At 37.7% G+C, this 24092-nt stretch overlaps 1 protein-coding gene across 2 annotated transcripts in view; it reads right to left on the minus strand.

Moving 5' to 3' along the window:
• ASPG (asparaginase) overlaps positions 1-24092 on the minus strand; it is a 124266-nt gene that overhangs the window by 81799 nt on the left and 18375 nt on the right. For both annotated transcript variants that reach the window (XM_023504072.2, XM_023504076.2), the window contains exons 2-6: positions 23696-23804; positions 17234-17345; positions 11681-11806; positions 11267-11350; positions 9106-9232 (exon numbers count right to left, since the gene is read on the minus strand). In XM_023504072.2, coding sequence (XP_023359840.1) covers positions 9106-9232; positions 11267-11350; positions 11681-11806; positions 17234-17345; positions 23696-23804 — 558 coding nt within the window. The remainder of the gene's footprint in view (positions 1-9105; positions 9233-11266; positions 11351-11680; positions 11807-17233; positions 17346-23695; positions 23805-24092) is intronic.

Here is a 24092-nt window from a genome sequence, read left to right on the forward strand (position 1 = left end):
GCATGATCTATCTTCATCACTTGCCATCTAGGGGAAGGAGGAAAAAAAATTTGGAACATAAGGTTTTGCAAGGGTGAATGTTGAAAACTATGCATACATTTTGAAAATAAAAAGCTTTTTTTTAAAAACAAAGTTGACTTTATGGGATTTTTCAGTTCTAAGAACAATACTTATAAGTCTTAATTCTAAAAAATAAAAATTTTTAAAAAGCAAGTCTCTTGGAATTGCCTTGAATCACCTCATTGTTGAAAAGAGTCAAGTCCATCACAGCTGATCATTACATACATAATCATGTGGTCACTGTGTACAATATACTTTTGGTTCTGCTCATTTCACTTCATATCAGTTCATGTTAAGTCTTTCCAGGCTTATCTGAAATCAGTCTACTCATCATCCTTTACAGAACAAAAATATTCCATTACATGCATATAACCATAATTTATTCAGCCATTCCCCAACTGATGGGTGATACCATTCTTAGAGAGAGAAAAACCAGGAAAGTACAAAGGTTATCATTGGGAGGACAATGCTCTCTTCTCCTATCCAATCAATCTCTCAGCAACCTGAAGCAATCAAGTTGGTTCTCCATGAACCCATCAGCAGTAGTCATCACTCTTTGCACTCTTTTAGTACATCAGCATGAGTGGAAGAACCAAGAAAGTTAAGTGGCCCTAAGGACCACCTCAGTAAGTATTCTGGGACATTGTGCCTCCTCTGTTCTCTTTTGTCTCTGAGTTTTCCATTCTTTTTCCTTCTGTTTTATGTTATAATGTAAAGAGACAGTATATGTAGACAGCCAGCCTGGGAGTCAAGAAAACCTGGGTTCAAATGTTGGCTCTAGCATGTACCACGTAATCCTGGAAACCCCTCAGTTCCTTAAGCAAATCTCTTACTCTCTTAAGTTACAGATAAGTGAACAATCTGCTTTGATGGAAGAAGTCATCACACTGGAGTTCCTTTCTCAATGGAATCAAACATCAGAAGAGCCAAAAAAATACAGTGACACAGAAAGTTGCTAGTTTCCTTTAGGCTATCTGCTCAGTGAGGGAAATCCCCAGCAGCTGTGTCATCTAAGCAACAAGAGACATCTGGGTTTTCTTAAGGTGTCACGTGCAGTCAGGTGATGGGGTTTCCGTGATTGGTTAGTTTTATGACCTTGAGCTAGTCACAGTCAATTAATATACAAATATTTCCCCGGTGGCCAGTACTAGCAAGGTATCGTGCTTGGTACAGAAGGAAATCACAGATGTAGAGCCAGATAGGAAAGGATCTTCACTGAAGTAGTGAGCAGGAATTCCAAGCCAGGTCCTCTGACCCCAAACACAATTCTATTTCCACTGTTCTTCTACTTCTAAAGATCTATGATTTATCCTTCCATATCTCAATAGATGATAATTATCATGTAGTGGGAAAAACACTGGCTCTTGAGTCAATGCCAAGTTCAAATTCTGCCTCTGATACTATCCTTTGCCTTGAGCAAAATTCCCTAGGCTCAGTTTCCTCATTGCTAAAATGGAGGACCTCCTATTGATTTATAAAGATTTTTTTATTAGTTGTTATTACCAAAAATGGGCAACTAGGTGGTACAATGGAGAGAGTGCTGGGATTGGAAGCAGTAAGACTCCTTTTCCTGAGTATAATTCCAGTCTTAGGCACTTATTAGATATGAAACCTTGGACAAGTCACTTAACCCTACTTGTCTCAGTTTCCTCATCTGTAAAACGAGCTGAAAAACAAAATAGCAAACCACTACAGTATCTTTGCCAAGAAAACCCCAGATGAGGTTTGGATGAAACTGAAACAACCCAACAACAACAACAAAATCATTTAAAAAAAAAAAAAAAAAACTCCTCTACTAATGAGACTCGTGGCACTTAATCTGAGGAAGGCTTGTATCTGGATGGATGAAATATAGTATGCCACTGGGCCTACACTCAAAGTCTTTCCAGCTTGAAAGGGGCTGTCAGGGTGTGCAATGAATCAATATTATAATCTTTCTTCCAAGACTCTAGAATTCAAGAACATGAGAGGGGTGTCAAAATATGGGTCTTGAAACATTCCTGAGTGTAGCCCAAACCAGATTAAAATAGAAATGGGAAACATTTAGCAAAATAAAGAAAAATGCAACAAAGCAGGTAACAATGCATTTTTTCCCTGAGGCAATTGGGCTTAAGTGACTTGTCCAAGATCACACAGTTAAGTGTCTGAGGCCAGACAAACTCAGGTGATCCTGACTTCAAGGTTGATGCTCTATCCACTGCATCCCAACAGTGCATTTTAAAATCAAGTCAACATATGATCTACAGGGATTTTTATTATGGGATAGTGGCCCCCCATTTGTATTTAACTTTGATACTACTGTTAAAGTCCAAGCCCTCATCCCTTGTTTTATAAAGGGGAGAAACTGAGCTCATAAATGGGAAGTAATAATTTACACTTTAATATATTTAAAATCTACTGTTCATCCTGCCATCTAGTGGAGGGGGTGGGGGGAAGGAGGGGAAAAATTGGAACAAAAGGTTTGGCAATTGTCAATGCTGTAAAAATCCATACATATAACTTGTAAATAAAAAGCTATTAAAAATAATAAATAAATGGGAAGTAATTTTCCTAATGTCATAGAGCGAGTCAGTGACAAAGTCAGGGTCTAGAACTCAGGTCTCACCAACTCCTAACTCCGTGCTCTTTCTACCACACCATATTGCCTCCCTTGCAATAACTCATTCACCCAATTATTCATTGATGTCTCGGCACTACCTGATTGCTGCAGCCTGTTGGGACTTGGACAGGTGGAAGCTAGCACAGGGCTTATGATTCACACAGCAAACTCCCCCGCACTCTGCCAGTGGGCACTGGAGCCACCAGGAATTGCCACCCTATCCACGAGATAAGAATGTGACTCATCTCTCCGCAGGGTAACTGAGGCTGGGAAGGGCCTTCTTCTCATTTTGGCTTTCTTGAGTTTTCATGGGACAAGGGCAGGCAGAGACATAAAGAGGACACTATCCATCCAATGTTCTCCAAGCTATTTTTTAGCTCATCCACCATTCCCCCTAAAAGGAAGACCGGTAAGGTTATTTCTCTCTTCTGTAAAAGGAAGAGATCGGACTAGATGGACTCTAAATTTCCTTCCAACTTTATTTCCTATAAACTGTGCTACATATTGCCTGTGTGACCTTTGGCAAATTTCTTCTCTTCTAAAACAGGGCCTTCATTTTCTCCCTCTTGAAGATAAAGTGGATAATTTGACATAGCTTTCTTATCCATCTGTAGATTGTTCTTGACAACAATTTTACAGAATGTTAAGACTTAAATGTCCTAGGTTCAAGTCTCTTGTATATCACTTACTAGTTTTCACCTCTGTAAAATTAGCAACTTTTGGAATAAATGGTATCTAAAGTCCACTAAGATATTCACTGATAATACAGGAATGAGCACCTGAGCGTTGTGGGGGAAAGGTCTTTGTAAATCTTGCAAAAGAAATGCGAGTTGCTACTATCTTCCTGGTATAAGGAAACATGTGTAAAAGAACCAGAGGGGTGCTGATGATCTAACAGCTCTGAGTGGTGACAGAGGGCTAACCTGAGAGCTGCTCTGTCCTCCAGGAAACATTCAGAGCACTAGAGAAAAATATGCAATGCACTGAGCAGATCTCTGGGAGGTGGGGGGAAGGCTTAGGAAAAATATCCACAAGAGAGAACACAGCATACAAATCAGTCAGTCTTGGGTGGATCTACACAGAGATCTGCATCAAAGAATGAAAAAGTATCCACCACACCACTGATCAGGACCATGGATCCCCTGAAGAACTGTCACAATTCTTAATATTACTGTGATTATTATGATTTTCCTGGATTATTCCATGCCAAACTACAACTACTTGGTGACACAGTACCCCCACTGGTGACTTGGATTCTACCCAGGGTCCCTCAACTCTAATAGGTCAGCTTTGGTCTTATCATTCCCAAATCTAATCTTCTATCCTGTCACATGCTCCCATTTCTGACTTCTCTTTATGTATGTCTTCCCCCATTAGAATGTAAAAGACTTAAAGACAAAGACTACCTTATTTATTTCTAATTGTATCCTTAGCACTTACTATAGTCTACAGTTAGGAGGACTCAAGTTTGATTCCTAACTCAAGATACTTACTATCTACATAATCCTAAACCACTCAGCTTACTTCATCAATAAAATAAGAATGTCTCCTATCTCCTGGGGTTATTGAAAGGATTGAATGAGATAAATACTATATAAATGCTAGTCAATATTCTCTATCTCTCTATCTATCTATTCCTTACCCATTATTCTAATCCCATTCCCTACATTGAATTGATAATGGGGAGTCAGAAAACCTGATTCTTATCAATTCTGGCACTAAATCACCTTACCCATCTCTTCATTCATTCATTCAATTCCAGTGGTCTTACTACTACACTAGGCTGAGAGTTCACCAGACACAGAAATGACTCATCTCTAGGAGTCTTTGGATGCCTATTCCTAAAGGAGGACAAAGAAAGCACATCTAGGAAGGTTCACTCCTAGGGTTCTTGACTCCTGGATTCATTTGTTAAATAAGTACAGATATTGTGCTAGGCACTGGAGATACAAATAAAAAATGAGATAATCCCCACCCTCAGGGAATACATTCTATGGAAGGAAACAATGGGTACACAGAAAAGCAAATTTAAAATGCATGCAAAGTAATTTCGGGGTGGGGGGGAGGAAGGGTATTTGCAACTGAGGAAATTGGGATGGACTTTACATAGAAGGCACAACTAAGCTGAGTCTCCAGGGAACCTTGGGATTACACCCAAAGACAGAGGTGAGGAGGGAATTCCAGTCATGGGGAATGGTCTATTAAAATTACAGGAACCAGAGATAGGATGTCTTGTTTAGAGAAGAAAAACAGGCTGGTTTGGGTGGAAGTAGTTTCTGAAAGGAAAATTGATTGATTAGCGCTATACTGGGAAGGACTTGAGAGGCCAAGTGAAGGAATCTATATTATAACCTGGAGGCAATGAGGGAGGGGGAAGCCATTAGAACTTCTCAAGCCTCAATTTCTCCTTCTACAAATTGATCAGGGTTCAAATTCCATACCCCATCTTCTACCTCATCCCATGATCCTTTTGGTGATCTCCTGTCACCCTCACTGTGTGTCACTTAACTGTATAGAGCTTTAGAATTTTGAAAGGATTTCAGATGCATCTGTTTATTCTCATTGTTCCTAGAAGGTCACAGCTAGAAGAACCCTGAAATAACATTTCCAGATGCTCAGAGTTCACTTGGTAGACATGTCAGCTACCTGAGGGCAGAACCTAGGTCTGTTCCTCCTTTGTCTCCAGCCCCCTCTAGACTGGGAGCGCTTCAAGTTCAAGGAATGTTTGATGCAGTGAAAAGAGTGCTCAACAAATCATTGGGATAGATGGAACTGAGGAGAAGGGAAAGTCAATAGCTGTCTAGGGAACAAGGTTGGCCGGGGGGGGGGGGGGAGTAGAGCCTTTGGTGGTGTAACTTTTTATAAACATAAACATTCTGCACATAGCAATGGAAAATCATCTTTCCCATTTAAGCCTAAAAAAGGAAAAAGATTTAGAACAAAAAAGACAGTTCATTAACCCAGGAAAATTACTCTTTTAAAAGGCAAAATTGAATTTGTATTGTCACTGAGTTTGGGTGGGTAGAGAAAGTGTAATTTTCAAACCTTCCCGAGGAATACAAATGTTTTATCCTAGTTCTGTTTAGAACCCCGATTCCGCTCGTGTCTCTGGCTAATAATTTGCTGTGATTTTGGGAATAATAGTAACAATAAAGATAGTAAATATTTAAGGCAATTAGGTGACAGTAGATAGAAGGATGGTTATAGAAGGGTGGTTCTAGAATCAAGAGGATGTGACACTGAGTATCTGAAACCAAATCTGAACTCATGTCTTCTTGATTCTAGAACCAGCCCTCTATCCACTACACCACCTAACTGCCTAAGGAAGTACCTTTTCTTTCTGGGACTCAGTTTCCCCAGTTGCAAAATCAAAAGATCTAGACCTGGACCTAGAAGGGATCTTAGATGTTATCTAGTTCAACCTCTTCATTGTACAGATTAAGAAACTGAAACCCAGAGCAGTTAGGTAATTTGTTCAAGGCAAACAGAGCAGGATCAGGATCTCAACTCAGGTCTTCTTATTGCAGGAGCCAGCCCTCTTTCCACATTGCCTCTCAGGGTTAGTCTCAGCTAACTGAGATCTCTGCCAACTTTGACATTTGATTCCTTTGGTCTCCCATATAGTCTAGCCAGAGCTAAGTTGGTCAGGCCACAGATAGAGAATGAAAATTGACTGAATCGACTGACAAGGAACCAATCTTTGTGACCCCATTTGGAGTTTTCCTTTTTTTTTTTTTTAAATAGCTTTTTATTTTCAAAATATATGCAAAGATAGTAGCAAAGATAGCTTTCAACATTCACCTTTGCAAAATCTTGTATTTCAAATTTTCATTTGGAATTTTCTTGGCAAAGATATTAGAGCAGTTTGGACATTTCCCTCCTAGTTCATTTTACAGATAAGGAAACTGAGATAAACATGGTTTAGTGACTTCCCCAGAGTCACACAGCTGGTAAATGCCCAAGACTAGATTTGGCACTACCTACCATCCCTAAAGAAGATGAACTAGTTAACTGAGACGCTGCAAAGCTCTTAACAAAGTGCTAAGTATATTGTAAGTGATTAATAAATTCTTCCTCCCTTCCCTTCCTTCTTCACCTCCCAGTCCATGCAACAAAGTCACCTCCAAGTCTTGTTTTTCATATAAGCCATACAAATCATCAGAGAACCAAGGGGTCTCTCAAACTGGTCTGGGACAGGGAGGCTAGAGAACCCTAGCCAAATGAGTGGACCATGGGAGGGCACTGTTCAGACCAGGTCAGAGAAGAATCCATCCAGACAAGCCATAAAGGAGAATACCTTCCTTGTCCACAAAAGCACCAGAACAAACCACCACCTTCCCATGTCCACAGCTGGGGTTGAGTTTGAGGATCAAAGCAAAACAAACAAACAAAAACACATCTGGTTCCAGACCTCAAGGATCTAGAAATCTGTGTCCTAGCAACTCAGGCAATGAATCTGATGTAGAAAGAAAGAGCATGGAATTTTAAGTCAGGAGATCTAGACTTTCTAGTCCTGGCTCTGCCCCTGGCCCATTAGGTGAGTCATCTCTAGGCCTGTTTTTCTGCCTATAAAACAAGAATAAAGGATCCCTAAAATTCTAATGCTAAAACTTCGGAAACAGGCTAGTCTAGAAATTCTAAATCTGAGGACTGGGAGCTTGTTTTTAAAATATAGATAGGTAATTGTATTTCATAAAATTTATTTCTTTTGTAATCCTATGCATTTTGTCTCATGCATTCAAAAACATTGTAGTGAGAAGGGTCCATGCGCTTCAGCAGACTGCCACATGGATCCAAGACACACTAAGGGCTAAGAACCCCTGTTCTAATGCAATCTTCTTTTCTCTGATGGGTAAACTAAGGCACACAGAGAAAGGAACTTGCGTAGAGCACTTCTGTTTCTGTGACTCAGGGATTTGATGAGGTATATTACAAAAAAATAAGTGATGATCATTAGATTGTTCAAAAATGAAGGAAACGAGACAATCAGAGCTCAGCTGGGAGTGGAAGAAGGGGAATGGAGGCAAGGAGAGAGTGTCGGATACTGGGGATTTTGTTTTGAATTTGCAATTCATCCCTAAGGAATAGGTAGTCCAAGTGAAGAAGGGACCTGAAACTCTAAAACTGCTTGAAGGAGATTTTCTCCCTTCTTCATTAGGAAAGAAATAATCATTTATTAAGCACTTATTATGTACCAGGAACTGTACACTTTACATATATTATCTTATTCTCTCATCTCCTCACAAAAACCATAAGAGACAGATGCTATTATTATCCCTATTTTATTGTTAAGGAAACAGTCAAATAGTAATGAAGTGACCTGCTCAGGATCACATGGCTACTAAATTTCTCAAGTCACATTTGAACTCAGTTCTTCCTGACCGTAGGCCCAGGGCCCTATGTTGTCCTGATTAGACTAGTTGCCAGATTAGACTAGGTGACTCAAGGGTTGCTCAAACTTTATTTAAAAAAAAAAAATTTACTTCCCATCCAGAGGGCAGAAGGAGAACAATAGCAAAGAGTGGGGGATCCAGTGGGGATATGCAGAGTTAGGTTTCAATTTTATTATAAGGTAAAATTTCTTAACAATAATATCCCATATTTCTATAGGTCTTTAACATTAAAAATGGTTTCCTAGGTAGAACAATTCTCACTTTAAAAGGGGAAAACTAAAATGCAAATAAAGTGATCTGCACAGGGTCACACAGCTACTAAAACTTGGAGCTGAGATTCAAACCCAGGTCTCATAATGCCAAATCTAAGGTTCATTACTTGGAACCATCCATCTAATAATTCTTAACTAACATGTCTGTCCAGAAGTAGAATGCTCTATCTCAGTTAGTAGCAAGTTCCCTTTTACAAATGTTGGATGACCATTGATTGGGGCAGAATAAAAGGAATTTTTGCCCAAATTTCCTCCCTCATCTAAGATTCTGAAACTCATTGATTCATTCCAAACAAATCTCTGAATTCTCCAAACACAAAAGAAAACTGCACATCCAAAACTGGATTCAGACTCTGATGTGATAAATAGTATTTCCTCCTCTTCATCTGTCTTCTCAAGGAATATTCTCAAAGAGGGAGTGACTGCTCCCTTCAAACCTGTTTCTGGTTATGAGAGAAAGCTGATTTATATAGGCAGCATGGAGCAGGAGAAGAGATATTGAATATGAAGCTAGAAGACCTGGTTTTGATTGAGCTGCCACTTAGAGCCTATGTGTCTTATGACAAGTAATTGCAGTCTCTGGACCTGTTTCTGAGAGAAATGGACTACATGACCGCTAAGATCCTTTCCAGTTCTATAATCCTATGAAAAGACCCAGCTCTTCCTTTCCTTGTCCAAAAATGCACAGGATGAACGGGAGACTAAGTGGCTTCTCATCAGTCCCTAGGCATGGGAACTGTAGGCGAGGCCACAGCTTTTCTTCTCTATGCTACTTTCTCACCTGTGATATCAGCACCAACATTGGCAAGTGGAGGCAGGTTGGGTGAGCAGAAGGCTGCAAACCGTTGAGAATCCACCTTTGTTACCCGGTTCCCCCGGTAGAGCTGGTTTTGAAAGAAGAGGCAGACCTGCAGGAGAAACAGGAGCTCAATGCAGACTCAGCAGGTGCAGGGGGAGGGAGGGAGGGGAGGGAGCAAGATGAATTAATGGGACCCAGGGGGCCCAAGCCTCTGCTGATCCCCACCAAACCAGATCCTCCTATTCTGACTGTGAAAGAACAGGAGAAATGGAATAAGGGAAAAGCAAACTTCTTTCCTGAAGAAGAACAGTGATACAATCATGAGAACAGACTGGATCTAGGAGTTTGAATTGAGTTGCCTTCTACCATTAAAACTCAGACTTAGTCTGATACTCAAAAAAAGAAGGAAAAAAGTTATGGGAGACAGGATATGGGCAAAAAACAAACAAAAAAAAAAAAACAGATAAACTCCTCGATGCCCATCAACTGAGAAATAATTGAATAAGTTATAGTATATGATTGTGATTGAATACTATAAAACAGGATGCTTCTAGGAAAACCTAGAAAGACTTAAATGAAATGATGCAACAATTATGTCTGTCCAGAAGTAGAATGGACTGCCTCAGTTAGTAGCAAGTTTCCCATTACTTGGGGTTGGATGAAATGAGCAGAACCAGGAAAACTTTGTACACAGTAATAGCAATATTGTATGATGATCAGCTATTAACGACTTAGCTATTATCAGCAATACAATGATCTAAGACAATTTTGGACTCATAATGAAAAATGTCATCCATCTCCAGAGAAAAAACTGATGGAGTCTAAAGACAGACTGAAGCATATTTTTTTAACTTTATTATTTTTGGGAGGAAGGGGTTTGTTCATGTTTACTTTTGCAACATGGCTAATATAAAATGTTTTGCATGAATTCTAATAGACTTGGGATAGAAAATGCCATCCATATCCAGAGAGAGAACTATAAAGAATAAATGTAGCTCAAAGCATAGTATTTTCACCATTTTTTGTTTGTTTTTTCTCTTTTGGTCTGATTTTTCTTGCACACAATGACAAATATGGAAATACATTTAAAAGGATTGAACATATTCAATCTATATCAGATTGCTTCTTGTCTTGGGGAGGGGAGAGGTAATAGAGAGAGGCAGAAAAATTTGAAACACAAAGTCTTTAAAAAAAATGTTGAAAACTATCTTTATATGTATTTGGAAAAATAAATTCTTATTTGATAATTGTTTTGCATGACCTCATATGTTGAATCTATATCAGATCGTTTGCCTTCTCAAGGAAGTAGGAAAGAATGGAAGAAAAGTGAGAATTTAGAACTCAAAATTTATAAAAAACAAATGTTAAAAATTTTTGTTTACATGTAATTGAGAAAATAAACAAAATAAAAATTAAATGTTAAAAAAAAGAGACAGCCCCTCAACAGAAGTATCTTACTTTTTAGAAGTAGATAAGACCTTAAAAGCACTTTGGTACATCTCCTTATTTTATAGATAGTCTTCAGAGCTGAAAGGAACTTTAGAGATAGTCTAATTGTCCAGTATTCTTAATTTACAGAGGAAGAAACTGAAGCCAAAGAGGTTAAGTAATTATTACAGGATTACATAGGTAAGTTTCTGAGCTAAGCCCTGAATCTATGCCCTCCAATTCCCTATCCCACTCTTTCTTTTGCATGCACTGCTCAATTCTGAGAGCAGGCCTGTCCTCTACTTCATTGGATTCGGTGAATTACTTTATTAAAAGATATAGAGATAGAGTGAAAGGAGGAACTGCAAGAAGGAATCCACTGGGAAGAAGATCACTTGTTGTTCACTAATAAGGTCTGCTTGTGATAATATGTGATAATAATGGACAATTCATTCCCTTCCGTGGATCTGTTTTTCTGTCTATAAAACTAATATATTGAGAGGACTTCAGAGTTATCATACATCTTAACAGAAAACTTTGCAAAAGAAGTTTTATTTTGTAAATCCAGGTCTTCTTATTCTAATACGTGATCCTACGTGTACTTGATGCCTCAGTGATTCAAATGACACCAGGTAGGAATAAAGTCCTTTTGATGTGACTCCTTTCACAACTGCAAGTAAATTCCCAGCACAGTCAAGTGAAAAGAAGCCCATACCTCTGGAATCACATACTGTCCAGCCATGAGCAGGCTACCGAGCAGGTTCTCCCGGCCATCATTCCAAAGAGTATGAATGGGGACCTAGAGAAGGAGATGAAGATGAGGTGAAGAATGGCATCCCTTTTCCTCATCTGTATAATGGGCATTGCCCTATTCCCACCTCAGTTATCATTCTCTGTGGTTGCTCCCTTTCAGAACCACCCTCAGTCACTTCCCGGGTCACTGTAGAAAGACTGGACAGGAGGGCATGGTGAGTGATCCTAAAATGGGATGCTGGAGGCACTGGGATGAGATCCTCACTGAAGGCAGGGGAAGGAGTAAGATTTTATACTAGGTCCAGAAAAGATGGCTAACACAGTCTTTTCCCTCCCTTGCTCCCCTCTGTCTCAGTCAGGGTCTGGGGCAGGTTACCTGAGCACCCGTGAGGATGACAGTTTTCTGAAGATTCCCTAAAATAAAAGAGAGCATGGAGGAAGCAAAGGCCATGGTGTCTGTGCCGTGGATGATTACAAAGCCAAAATACTGCTCATAATTCCTCTGGTGGGAAAATAGGAGAAAAGGAAAAAGGTAACTTCAATCAAAAAAAACAAAAAACAAGGCAAAGCCAAACCATCTACAAATCACCACCCATAGTTAGTGTCCCCTGAAGTCACTGTCATTCCTTCTCCACCCTCACCCCTCACCTAACATGGCTATTCCCTACAATCATTATCTTTAGGATGCTTGGTTCCCCTGGTCATCTTTCCTTCTGATAAATCCTCAGGATCACTGATTCCTCATTCACTCCAGGATAACAGAGTCCTACCTTACGAGCAACCACTATTCCTGCCTCTAGCCTAGCCCTGAATGCATCATCTGGGGAGCAGCCCCTGTGGAGATGGGATCTGACAACGTCTTCTGGAAGTGATGCAGCAATTAATTACTAGGCTACCACAAAGACTATAGACTCAGAAAGGACATTGTCAAGTGGTTCAACATCAGAAATGGATATGTTTTTGTCAATGGAATGACACAACCACTGTCCCTAAGGACAATGGGATCTTTCCATTCGATTTGTACCTGTAATTTCTTCTAAGTGTTGTCATGCCTTATTAGAAGGTAACTTACTTGAACAATTTGGAACTTCACCCAAAGAGCTATAAAACTGGGCATATCCTTTGATCCAGCAATATCACTATGAGGTCTGTATTCCAAAGAGATCCCCCTTAAAAGGGAAAATGACTTATTTGGTAAAAAATATTTATAGCAGCTCTTTTTATGGTGGCAAAGAATTGGAAATTGAGGAGATGCCCATCCATTGGAGAATAGTTGAGTTGTGGTATATGAGTGTGATGGAATACTATTGTGCAAAAGAAATGATGAGCAAGACAAAAATTCAGAAAACTCTGAAGAGACTTAATGAATTAATGCAAAGTGAAGTGAGCAGAACCAGGAGAACATCATACATAGCCATACTGCAGAATGATCAACCGTGAATGACTTAGTTATTCTCAGCAACATAATGATCCAAGACAATTTAAAAGAATTCATGATGAAAAATGCTCTACATCTTTAGATAAAGAACTGATGGAGTTTGAATGCAAATCAAAGCATGCTATTACTCACTTTTTAAATTTTTCTCTAGGATTTATTTTTGGTCTGTATTTTCTTTCACAACATGACTAATATGGAAATATATTTTGCATGATTGCACATATATAGCTTACATCAAATTGCTTACTGTCTGAGTGGAGAGAGGAAAGAGGAAGGGAATTTGGAGATCAAAATTTTTTTAAATGAATGTCACAAGTTATTTTTACAAATAATTGGGAAAAATAAATTATTTTTAAAAATGATGTAACTTTCCTGAGAACAAGAACTGTTCTGTTTTTCTGCATATCAAGTACTTTAGAAATGCTTTTTCATTCATTCGTTGCAAGACTACTCTCTCCTCATCACTACTCCCCATAGACATCCTTCCTGTAGCCATTTCTTTTTTTTTTTTATAATTACTTTTTATTGACAGAATCCATGCCAGGGTAATTCTTTTACATTAGCCCTTGCACTCACTTCTGTTCTGATTCTTCCCCTCTCTCCCTCCATCCCCTCCCCTACATGGCAAGCAGTTCTATATATGTTGAATATGTCGCAGTACCTGTAGCCATTTCTTAAGGTCATTCTTGATCATCACTGTTCTCACTTTGATCACAGCTTGGAGGGATCTCTGAGGTAACATAGCTCAAACCCAAAGAATGGGCACCTCCTTCTCCCCTGCTTCCACTTGAAGACCTCCAAAGAAAAAAAGCTCACTATCTCCTAAGGAAGTCCATCTCACTTTAAAGCAGCACTTTCTATATACAACAGAATCAAAAATCGACTCTCTACAGACCCCATCAATTCTCACAGTCCTTCACAATCACAGTTTTCAAACCTCCTCCCTCCTGCCCCCCCCCCCCAAAATTGTAGTTACTGATCACTGACACTAATAGGTATTTTTGAAATTTAACTTAAGAGGAAAGCTCAAAACTGGTTGTCAGAGAAGAAAACAAGGGACTGACCTTATACTGCAAAAAACTAACCTAGTTTTAACATTTCATAGAGATTGTTTTCCTCATGACTGAGTGACAAAAACCTCCTTTTCTGGAGGTATTTACACTGTATTCCCATATCTTTATCTCAAAAGCTAAGGATTCTGTCCCTAGCTAGAATATCCTCTGCTCCTTCGCACAATCATGTACACAGCCTATAGAACCCACTTCAGGTCCTAACTACTCCACAGAGAATCCTCCTTCCACCCCAGCTTACATTGTCATATTTCAGCCACTGTTCTATGACATCTTTTGGTTTGTTCCTTTAATTTTTCACACCCGTTTTACCTCTCCAACTTGCTCCCTAAAGGAAGGAACTGAACTCTCTTGTCATGTATTTCCTAATACAGGATTAGAACTCATGAAAGATATAGTCAGTAAATAATTATTGAATAGATTAGTGAATTAATAAACACAATTTCATCAATATGATTGATTGTGCCAATAGACAGAGACACACCAATAGAACATTAAAGTTAGAAGAACCTTCAAAACATAAAACATAGAATGTTAAATGTGAAATGGAACTTAGAACATAGAAGATAGAATGTCAGTCCCAGAAATTACCTTAGAACATAAAACATGTCATTGCTGGAAGTGTGCTCTTAGAATCTAGAACCCAGAATGCCATATCTGGAAGACAGTCTAAAAGCAATCTCATACATTTCCCTCATTTTATAGAAAACAGAAAATGAGATTAAGAAAATTGCCCACAATCACAAAGAGATCCAGATCTTCCCAGGTTTTTCCACCATTCTGAGAATCCAAGTTAAGATTCCAAATGAGAGAGTTTCAGAGACTTTGTGTCACTAGAAAATTCTCCCCCAGGAAAAAAGGGCAACCTTCCTAGTCTTGGCTGATATAGAGCTAAGAAAGGTAGCTGACACTGGGGATGACAGTCAGGATCCAAAAGGATCACGAAAGCCAAGGGTAGGAGGCAGAATAAAAAATTTTGCACTCAAGTACAAAAAATCCAAATTCTGTGATTCTGAGTAAGAACTAGAGGTCTGTGTAGGACATGAGGGGAAGGAGCTAGAATAGCAAAGTAAAGAAAATGGGTAATATCCTGGGGTAGGATGTTAATTGGCTGTGAATGGACCTGACTGGGTTAAGAAAGCTGGTCAGTATAGAGAGCTCTGTTCCGGCTGCTAAAGCCTCCCTGTCTAATAATATTTCTTCGAAATCTATTTACTCATAGAGCTTTGCCTGCTGGCAGTCCCTAAGATGTAGCCAACCTGTACAGCAGCAGTGAGTGACTGGCAAAGGCACTGATGGCAAAAGCCCAGGCAGTAGTAAGGAGGGAGAGGGGCACCCTCTTGTGGCTGAATGTCAGATTGAATGAACTAGATAAAAGCCAGCAGTTTGCTTACAGATTTTTCCCAGACATGAGATTTCCAAAAGGAAAAAAAAATGCAGTTCCCAGAATCTTTGGAGTTGGAAGAAGCCCCAGTCATCCAATCCAACTCATAACTAGGAAAAAAATCCATCCTTACACATCACTGACAAGTGTTCATCCAATTTTCATTTCATCTTATCCCATAATTTCTCAAGGCACCCCATTAATTAAGGACCAACTCAAGAAATTTTTCCTAACATCAAGGCAAAAACTTGTCTCCCTGTATACCTTCCTCCTGTTACTTTTTGTTTGGGCCTCTGAAGCCAAGAAACACAAATCTAATGTCTCTTCCACTTAAATAAAATATTTGAATATTGAAGATTTTTGACTCTGTTGTATAAGCAAATGTTGCCAAGCTTCTCCCAACAGGATACATAGTATCTGTGATTTCCTACTTCTCTTTGCCAGGTAAAAGTTCCCCATTTCCTTCAACTAATACCCCCTTCCATGACATGGTCTCCAGTTCCTCCCCTTCTGGCCAGAGGATAACAAGAGTTCCAGCTAACAGAGACTGCAATGTCATCTAGTATCACAGAAAGTCAGAGGTGAATGGCTCCTCAGAGCCATTTTATTGATGTGGAAACTGAGTCTCAGAGAGGATAGTAGAAATAGTAGAACCATGATTTGAATCCAGGTTCATCAACTATATATTTATGACCAACATAAAACCTCCTTCCTCAGCCAAAAGATATAAGTGACCTGAATTCTATTCAGTAAGGTGAGCAAGGGACCATATAAATAACTAGCACAAGAAGAAATCATGTCTCAAAGTAACTTCAATACAAAGCTTGTACCCAGAAACTTGCACAGATGCTGTGATCAACAAATGTCTGTAGAATGGTTGAACATTACAAAGGACTTTACATCAACTACCTCATTAGGCCTCCCTAATCTGTGAGGAAGGGGATACAAAGATTATTGGCCCCATTTTACAGATGGAGAAATAAGGATGTAACTAGTCCAGGATTTGAAGCCAAATCTTGTATTTTCAAATCGTGAGGTCTTTCAACTTTGCCACATTATCTTACCCATGGGTTAGCTTTATAGTTAGTGCATAGAAATGCAATGGATCTGCAAAGTCAGAATTGTTGATTAGTCTCTTTTCCCTGGATGCAGAGTGAATACTGACTCTTATTTAATCCCAAATCTGGAAACCCAGCTCATAATTTTGTGTCCTTGCTCACAGGAGGGACCACAGCTCATAATTTTGTGTCCTTGCTCACAGGAGGGACCTGGATGATAGGATAGCCCATATACTATTGATGGGAAATAAATGTCTCTTTCTCCTGAATTTTAGCTCTCATTTCAACCACTTTCAATGTCTGAGTCTTAATAAGTCATCTCCTCCCTCAACTCTATAATATTGTTTTATCCACTTCCTCAGGGCTCAGTAGATACTATTTAAAAAGTGTTCAATGTCTGTAAGGTGATTGTACCTGTTACTATGATGAATAGACAAATGTTAACCCAGAAAGAAGTCTCTAGAGGAGGATTCCAGGTATCTGTCTTTGGTCCTGTGCTCTGCAATATTTTTATCAACAATTTGGACAAAGTCACAAATGACATGCTAATCATGTCTTACACTTGGGTTCAAGAAACCAACTGTGCAAGCAGAAGCAGTGATATTGGTGCATGTGAAAAATATCTGGGGGAGTTCATGGATTTAATGAACCATAATATAATGTGGCAGAGGGAAAAGACTAATTTATACCAAGTATAAGCTATCTGAATAGAAATAGAATGAAGGCGGTGGAGTCCCACAGACGGAGAGAACAGAAGAGTTGCTCCAAGCAACAGCCTTGTGACATCAGACCAATTCTATTGAATTTAGAGTTGAAAAGAACCTGACACATAATCTTCCTCCTTCGTTTTACAGATGAAGAAACTGAGGTTCAGTGGGGGAAAAAAATGACTTGCTTAAGTTGCAAATATCAGAGTTGGGATCTGAATCCATCATCTTTTGATTTCAAATCCAGGAGTTTTTCCATTAGGCCATTTTACCTCAATGTCCTTTGCAATTCTAATCCACTCGTTAATTGTCATGTCACTGGAGTCAAAAAGTGGGTCATATTCCAGGATGGTATATATAATCCGCTGGTTATGGTCGGTGAGGCTATAGAAAGGAAAGTAACTGAGTTAAGTAAAAGTCAACTCCTGAAGAAACTTGTGGGATTAATCCCACCTCCCTTTTTGACTTTTATTATCTTCCTTCCCCATACCCATACCTACAATTACTATCATATAAAGTAACATGTATATGGGGAGGGGGATAGTTTTATTTATGTCTTTTAACTTACACAACTCAATCATTGGCTAACATTTGCTAATACGAACGTGCTCTCTCTCTCATACACAAACACACACACACACACACACACACACACACACACACTATATCCCCTTTCTCTTTCCCCTCCCCCTGGTAACAAAGTTAAGGAAAAACAACTGACACAGTAACCATATCTAACAAACAGTAATTTGTGTTTGACCTCTGGATATTCATTCCCTTTCCTTCTCCTGATTTGTTTCTGTCTCTATAAAAGAGTTTATATTAATCATTCACAGTTCTAATATGTGATCTATAAGTATTTGACCTCCAAGATGAAGCTTATTGTAGGGAGAAAGCTTAGGACTGACAATCTAGGAGACCTAGAACTAGATCTTCTTAATTAGTATCTATGCAACTTTAGGCAAGTATCTCAAGGCTCAATTTCCTCATTTCTAAATAAGAAGATTATCCTGGATAATCTTTAGGAGGTAGGTGGAACTATGGATCATAGGATCCATATGGATCCTATGATCTGAACTCAAGTTCTCTGACTTCAAACCTGGCTCTCTTAATTGCACTATGTGATTCTCTAAGGACAACAACATAAGAGCATTCTAGCAGAGACCCAGGAAGAGAGAGGGGGAAAGCAGAAGGAGCTCTGCCTTTGACAATCACTTCTCAGAGTCACCTTCCCAATAACCTTCTGCTAAAGGAGGAGGAGGGAAGGCACACAATTAGCCAGGAGATTATTATTGAGGGAGGATGTCTTGGCAAAATGCTCTCTCCCCCTCATGGGAAACCAGCACAAGCCAGGTCACAAATAGTCCTCAGAATTTAAAAACAGTTATATACTTCCAGGAAGGTCACAAGAAACCTCCAGGGCCAGGTAACTTTGAAAAAAGAGGAAGGGAGAAAGCTATTCAGGGGGAAAAAAAGAGATGTGATACTGAGCTAGGATTTTGGTTTTTTGTGTTGTTGTCGCCATTTTTAATAAATGTTGAGTCAAAATAGCAAATCAAGAAGGAGAGAGGAGAAAAGGCAGGGAACCAGTAATGATTTTCGTTTAGTGATTTCAGTGGTGTTCAACTCTTCATAATCCATTTGGGGAAGGGGTATTGGACATAGATATTGGAGTTGTTTGTTTGCCATTTCCTTCTCCATTTCATTTTACAGATGAGGAAACTGAGGCAAACAGATTTAAAATGACTTTTCCAGGTATACCTAGCTAGCAAGTATCAGAAGTCAGAAGAACTTTTGTCTTCCTAACTCCAGGTCTAATGCTTTATCTACTGTGCTACCCCCTCAGGAATAATTAGAAAGAGTTTCAAGACAAAGTACGCTGACAAACACAAAGTCACAAAATTTTAGAATTGGAAGGTTCCTCAGTATATATCTATTGCAACCCATATCCCAAGAGAAATCCCAATATACCCACAAGTCCAGTCTATTTTGGAAGCTCTCCAGTAATAGGGAACTCACTATTTCTCCAAAGGAGTTCCTTCCACTTAAAAAGAATTGTAAATGATGTGGGGTATTTTTTCTCTGACTGCCCCCCAAAAAAGTTGAATTCCTCTTCCTTATAACCTCTTTTCTCCCTCAAGCTTCCCATAGCACCCCTCCCCTAAATCTCTCTTCTGGGTTTCTATATGAAGCCCATTTACCCTCTCTTTTCCTCCTTCTCCTCTCCTTAACATACATACACACACACACACACACACACACACACACACACACACACACAAAAGAGTCTCTGATGCAATTTCAGTCTCTGTTGTAAATGTGACCTTTCTCTTCACCAAAACCAACCTTTCTACATGCAACATTGCTACCCTTTCTTCCTACCTTCCCCAGCAAATTGTCCCCACTAGATTTCTCTCTTCCTCTTTTCAATTTCTTCGTATTTACCAATTCCTTCCTGCTACCTACAAACACACTCAAGTCTTCTGATCCTTAAAAATCTTCACCAGGTCCTTCCATCTCATCAACTATCTTAAAATATAATCTATATTTGGTGACTTCACTTTATCTTCTTTCATTTTTACTTACTAGTTGGCTTCTAAGTCTCATTCAAATAAAACTGCTCTCTCCAAATTATCAAGAAAACTCTTAATGAACAAATCAAAGAGACAGCTTCCTGCATCCAATCTCCACCCACACACTTCTCTTTAGAAGCAGATCACCAAGGGAAGCCCAATACCTACTTCCTACTTATGTTTATGTTTTCTTATCTTATCTTATGTTTATATTTTCCCAGTAGATCACACACATTCACATTATCTGTCTCACCCCTATCTCCAGAGCTGGAGCATTCAAATTGACCAGCATCCTGACCTTCACCCTACAACATCAGCCTTAGACAGGATCAGCAATTTATCTCAAACTTCAGGTTAAGATGACAATAAAAATCCCAGTCTCTTCATACACACCTACACTCCAGCAAAACAAAAACAATAACAGAAGTTATCCACACCAGAACTACACAGAAGGGCCAGAAACCAGCCAGAGCTCAGAAAGGTCTCATACCATGGGGCACCAGCCCCACTAAATAGATCTAAAATCTAAAAGCCAAAGCGACCATTATAGGAAAAATAAAATTATCAGAAGAAATGCCAAATTCAATAAAGAAATATTAAGGGTGGGGCAGCTAGTTGATGGAGTAGATAGAGTACTATCCCTGAAGTCAGGAGGACCTGAATTCAAATCTAACTTCAAACACTTAACACTAACTGGCTGGGTGACCCTGGGCAAGTCGCTTAACCTTAATTGCCGGGGGGAGTGGGGGAGAGAGCAGAATATTAAAGGTTAAAGAAGTTAGGCCACATTAAAGGAGTAATTTCACAAATATAAACAGAATCTCAGAGAAACAATAATAGGTTGGCCAAAAGGACTATATGATTAGAATGATTAGAAAAAAGTAAGGAAAAAATAAGTGAAAATAATATTAAAAGGAGAATTATGGTGGAGGAAATGGGAAGGAGAATAAACAGCCTAGAATACAAAGTAGAAAACCTTATAAAAGCAAAGGATTCCTTGAAAGGAAAATCAGAACAAAATGACTTCAGGAGACAAGAAATATCAGAACAAAATCAAAAGATTAAAAAAATTGAAGAACATGTAAAGCATCACTTATAGATCCAAATCAATAAATATAGAAGTGGATGAGAGCTAAATTAAGAATAATCAGATTCCCTGAAAACTGTGATGAAAAAAACTGAAGATACTATTCATTATGAAATCAATAAATGAAAAATGCCCAGCTCTATTAGAACCAGAGATCAAATGAAATCAAAAAGAATATATCAATCACAACACAGTAAAAAAACCCCAAACTAAAAACATCCAGTAACTTAAGTCAAATTCTAGAACTTCAAAGTAACAGAAAACTATCATAAGCATTCAGAAAGAATTCAAGTACCAAAGAACTAATCAGAATCAATTGTGTAACTACTGTAAAGATGAAAGTCTTGGATACTCTCATCCAAAAGGAAAAAAGATAACTTACAAATAAGAATAACTTACCCAAAGAAACTGGGGGGGGGCGGGGGGGGAAGGAGGGGGGAGTGAAGACAGGAACTTTTAATAAAGGATTCTAAAGCATTCCAGATTTAAAAAAAAAAAAAAAAAAAAGGAAGATATGAGCTGAGAAGAAACTTTAAAAATGTAAAAGCAACATACACACCACACCACACTACATCACACCACCAAAAATCTGGAAAATTCAACTGAGCAACTAGAAGAGACTAATTATTTTGAAAGTACTTATCTTCTAATAGGAAAAGAGAAAAGTGATAAATGTCCCTTCAGAGTCCCACTATCTTTAAGGATCACAGATAGATCTAACTAAAACAGTTCTTGGTTTTAAGAGAGAAGAAAAAGAGTAGGGAAAAAGAATATATTAGAAGAGAAATAAGGACAAAGAATGGAAAAGAGCCTATTATTTTACATAACTGGAGTACAAGAAAAGAGAATGAAGATATGAAAGAAGGAATGTGAGACATGGAGGGGAAAAAGAATAGATCAGTAAACAGAAATCCAACAATAGTTGTTACAAAAACATGTGAAACAAAAATATTGACAAAGAACTTAAATAAAGATAAAGTATAGCTTTGGGCTAATTTTTTAAAAAAAAAAGGAGTATTAATCATGATCTCATTCAAGGCAAGAATACAGAAATGGTAAAAAAATAAAAAAAAAGATAAGCAGAAAAATTATATTATGCTTAAAGATACTACAGTCAATAAAATATAAAATAATACCACAACAATATATGCACACCAACTGGCATATTATCTAAGTACTTAAAGAAAAAGTTAAATTGTAAGGAGAAATAAGCAAAAGAATGATGACTAATATGAAAAAAGTTAAGGACCTGAAAAGAATATTAGAAAAGGGAGATAAAATAAATATCTGGAGAAAAATGAGTCAGAATAAAAATGTTTATATTTATATGTAGTTCTCAACTGTATATGGTGTTTTCATGTCGAATTGGCTATACATTATAGCATTAAAAATTTCATAAATAATTATAAAAAATCAAAAATATATTATAACCTTTGCTGAAAAAACATAACAAAAATAATAATAAAGGGAATCTGAAGAAAGCATTCAAACTTAAAATGGAGACTAAATATTAACATTAAAGAACTGGTGAATTAAAAAACCAAATCATATAAATATTAAATAATTTCCTAAAAGAAATATAAAGAGAGAACAACATAAAATTTTGTGGATGCAGCTGACTTAGTCCTTATGGAAAAATTTATGCCTAAACACTTTCATCAAGAAAAGAGAGAAAGAAAGGTTCATGCAACTTAAAAAAACAAACAAAAAAAAAAACCATAAGACAAGCAATTAAACACAAAAATTCAAATTCTGAAAATCAAAATGATAAAATTAAAAACAAATTTATTCAATAAGTAAATAGGAGTCAATTTTTAAAAATAAAGTTGATCAACTATTTGCTAATCTGACCTAAAATAATTCAGAAAAACTAAATTGTTAAAATAAAAAAAAAATTTTTAAGAATTCAAAATATAAAAACAGAAATAAAGGAAATTAGTAATTATTTTGACCAATTATAGCTACCAATACTCATAAATGAAATAGATATTTATGTACAAACATGTAAAATACCCCACTTAACAAAAACAAGAAATAGAAATTTACATAATCAAATCTCAGAGAAAAAAAAGAAATTATACAAGCCATAAAGAAATTCCAGCCTGTCCCCAGAAAGTCACAGAACAAAAAAGTCACTACATACAAATGAATTCTATCAAATATCTAAAGAACAATTAACTCTAATTTTACATAGTATATTTTTTAAAAGGAAAAGAAAGGGTCTATCAAATATGAACCTAATACCGAAGCCAGGAAGATATAGAGGAAGAAGACCATAGAATAATATCTCATTAATTAGCAAAGAGGCTAAAGTAACCTATTAAAAATTACATACTATAGAAAGGTTGAATTAATATAAGGAATGCAGAATTAATTCAATACTCTTGAAAACTAAATTATAATAGACAATATCAATAAAAGCAATTTAAAATCACATTATTATATTAATAGGTACCCAAAAAAAGTATTTAATAAAATACAACTCCCCTTTATATATTAAAAAAAAAAAAAACTACCTATGTAAGGATGTAATGGGGAAATAGTAGAAGCCATTCCAGTAAGAAAAAGAACAAAGCAAAAATGTTCATTATCTTTACATTTGTATATTATATTTCAATATTCTAGAAATGCTAGTTATAGCAATGATAGGGAAAAATAAGGGAATAAACAGAGACAATAATATAAGTGATAATACTAGTCATGTAACTGAGTAAATCATTTAACCTCTCCAAAACTGGTTTCCCATCAGAAAAAAAAGAGGATGATCCTTTCCTACTTCCTAGTATTTTATAAAAAGTACATGAAATAATGAAGGTAAAAGTACTTTGAAAAAAAGAGCACAAAATAGTGTACTGATATAGAAAAGGAGGAAGAAGAAGAGTAAGAATGAGTGAGAAAGGAGAAGAAATAGAAGGGAAAAAAAAGAATTAAGAGAAGAGTTAAAAGCTCTTGTCCTCTCTCTTCCTATGACCTTTCAGTTTCCCGTACTCAAGTTGGAGCCTAGTACTTTCAAGATTTCTTCCCCTCCTCCCCAGCCCAAACTATATGCTCAGACACAGTTCTTTAGTACTCACGGAAGGGCCAGAGTATCTTCTGGTAGCTGGTGTTCTCGAGAGTATTCCTCATCATTAAACATGGGTAGCTTTTTCAGAGCAGTGAACAAATTGCTTCCAGGAACTAGAACTAGGAGAAGATGCAAAGTAGTTGGTCTGCAGGGTGCTTTGATTTTAACCAGGTCAGAAGCTCATATTATCACAAATGGACTTCATGGAAAGTGATTATACTAAAGCAGTGAGGTTAAGTGGAACGAACTCTGGACCAAGGAATCAGACCTCGCTTCTATTTCAGGTTCTGCCTTTAAATTTTTTTTTTTTTAAGGTTGTACAGGTACAATCAATTTCTAACATTTTTCCATATGTGTCATGTTGGGAAAGAAAAGTCAGGACAAGATGAAAAAAACAAAACAAAACA

This window comes from Sarcophilus harrisii, chromosome 2 (assembly GCF_902635505.1).
Source record: "Sarcophilus harrisii chromosome 2, mSarHar1.11, whole genome shotgun sequence".
NCBI lineage: Eukaryota > Metazoa > Chordata > Mammalia > Dasyuromorphia > Dasyuridae > Sarcophilus > Sarcophilus harrisii.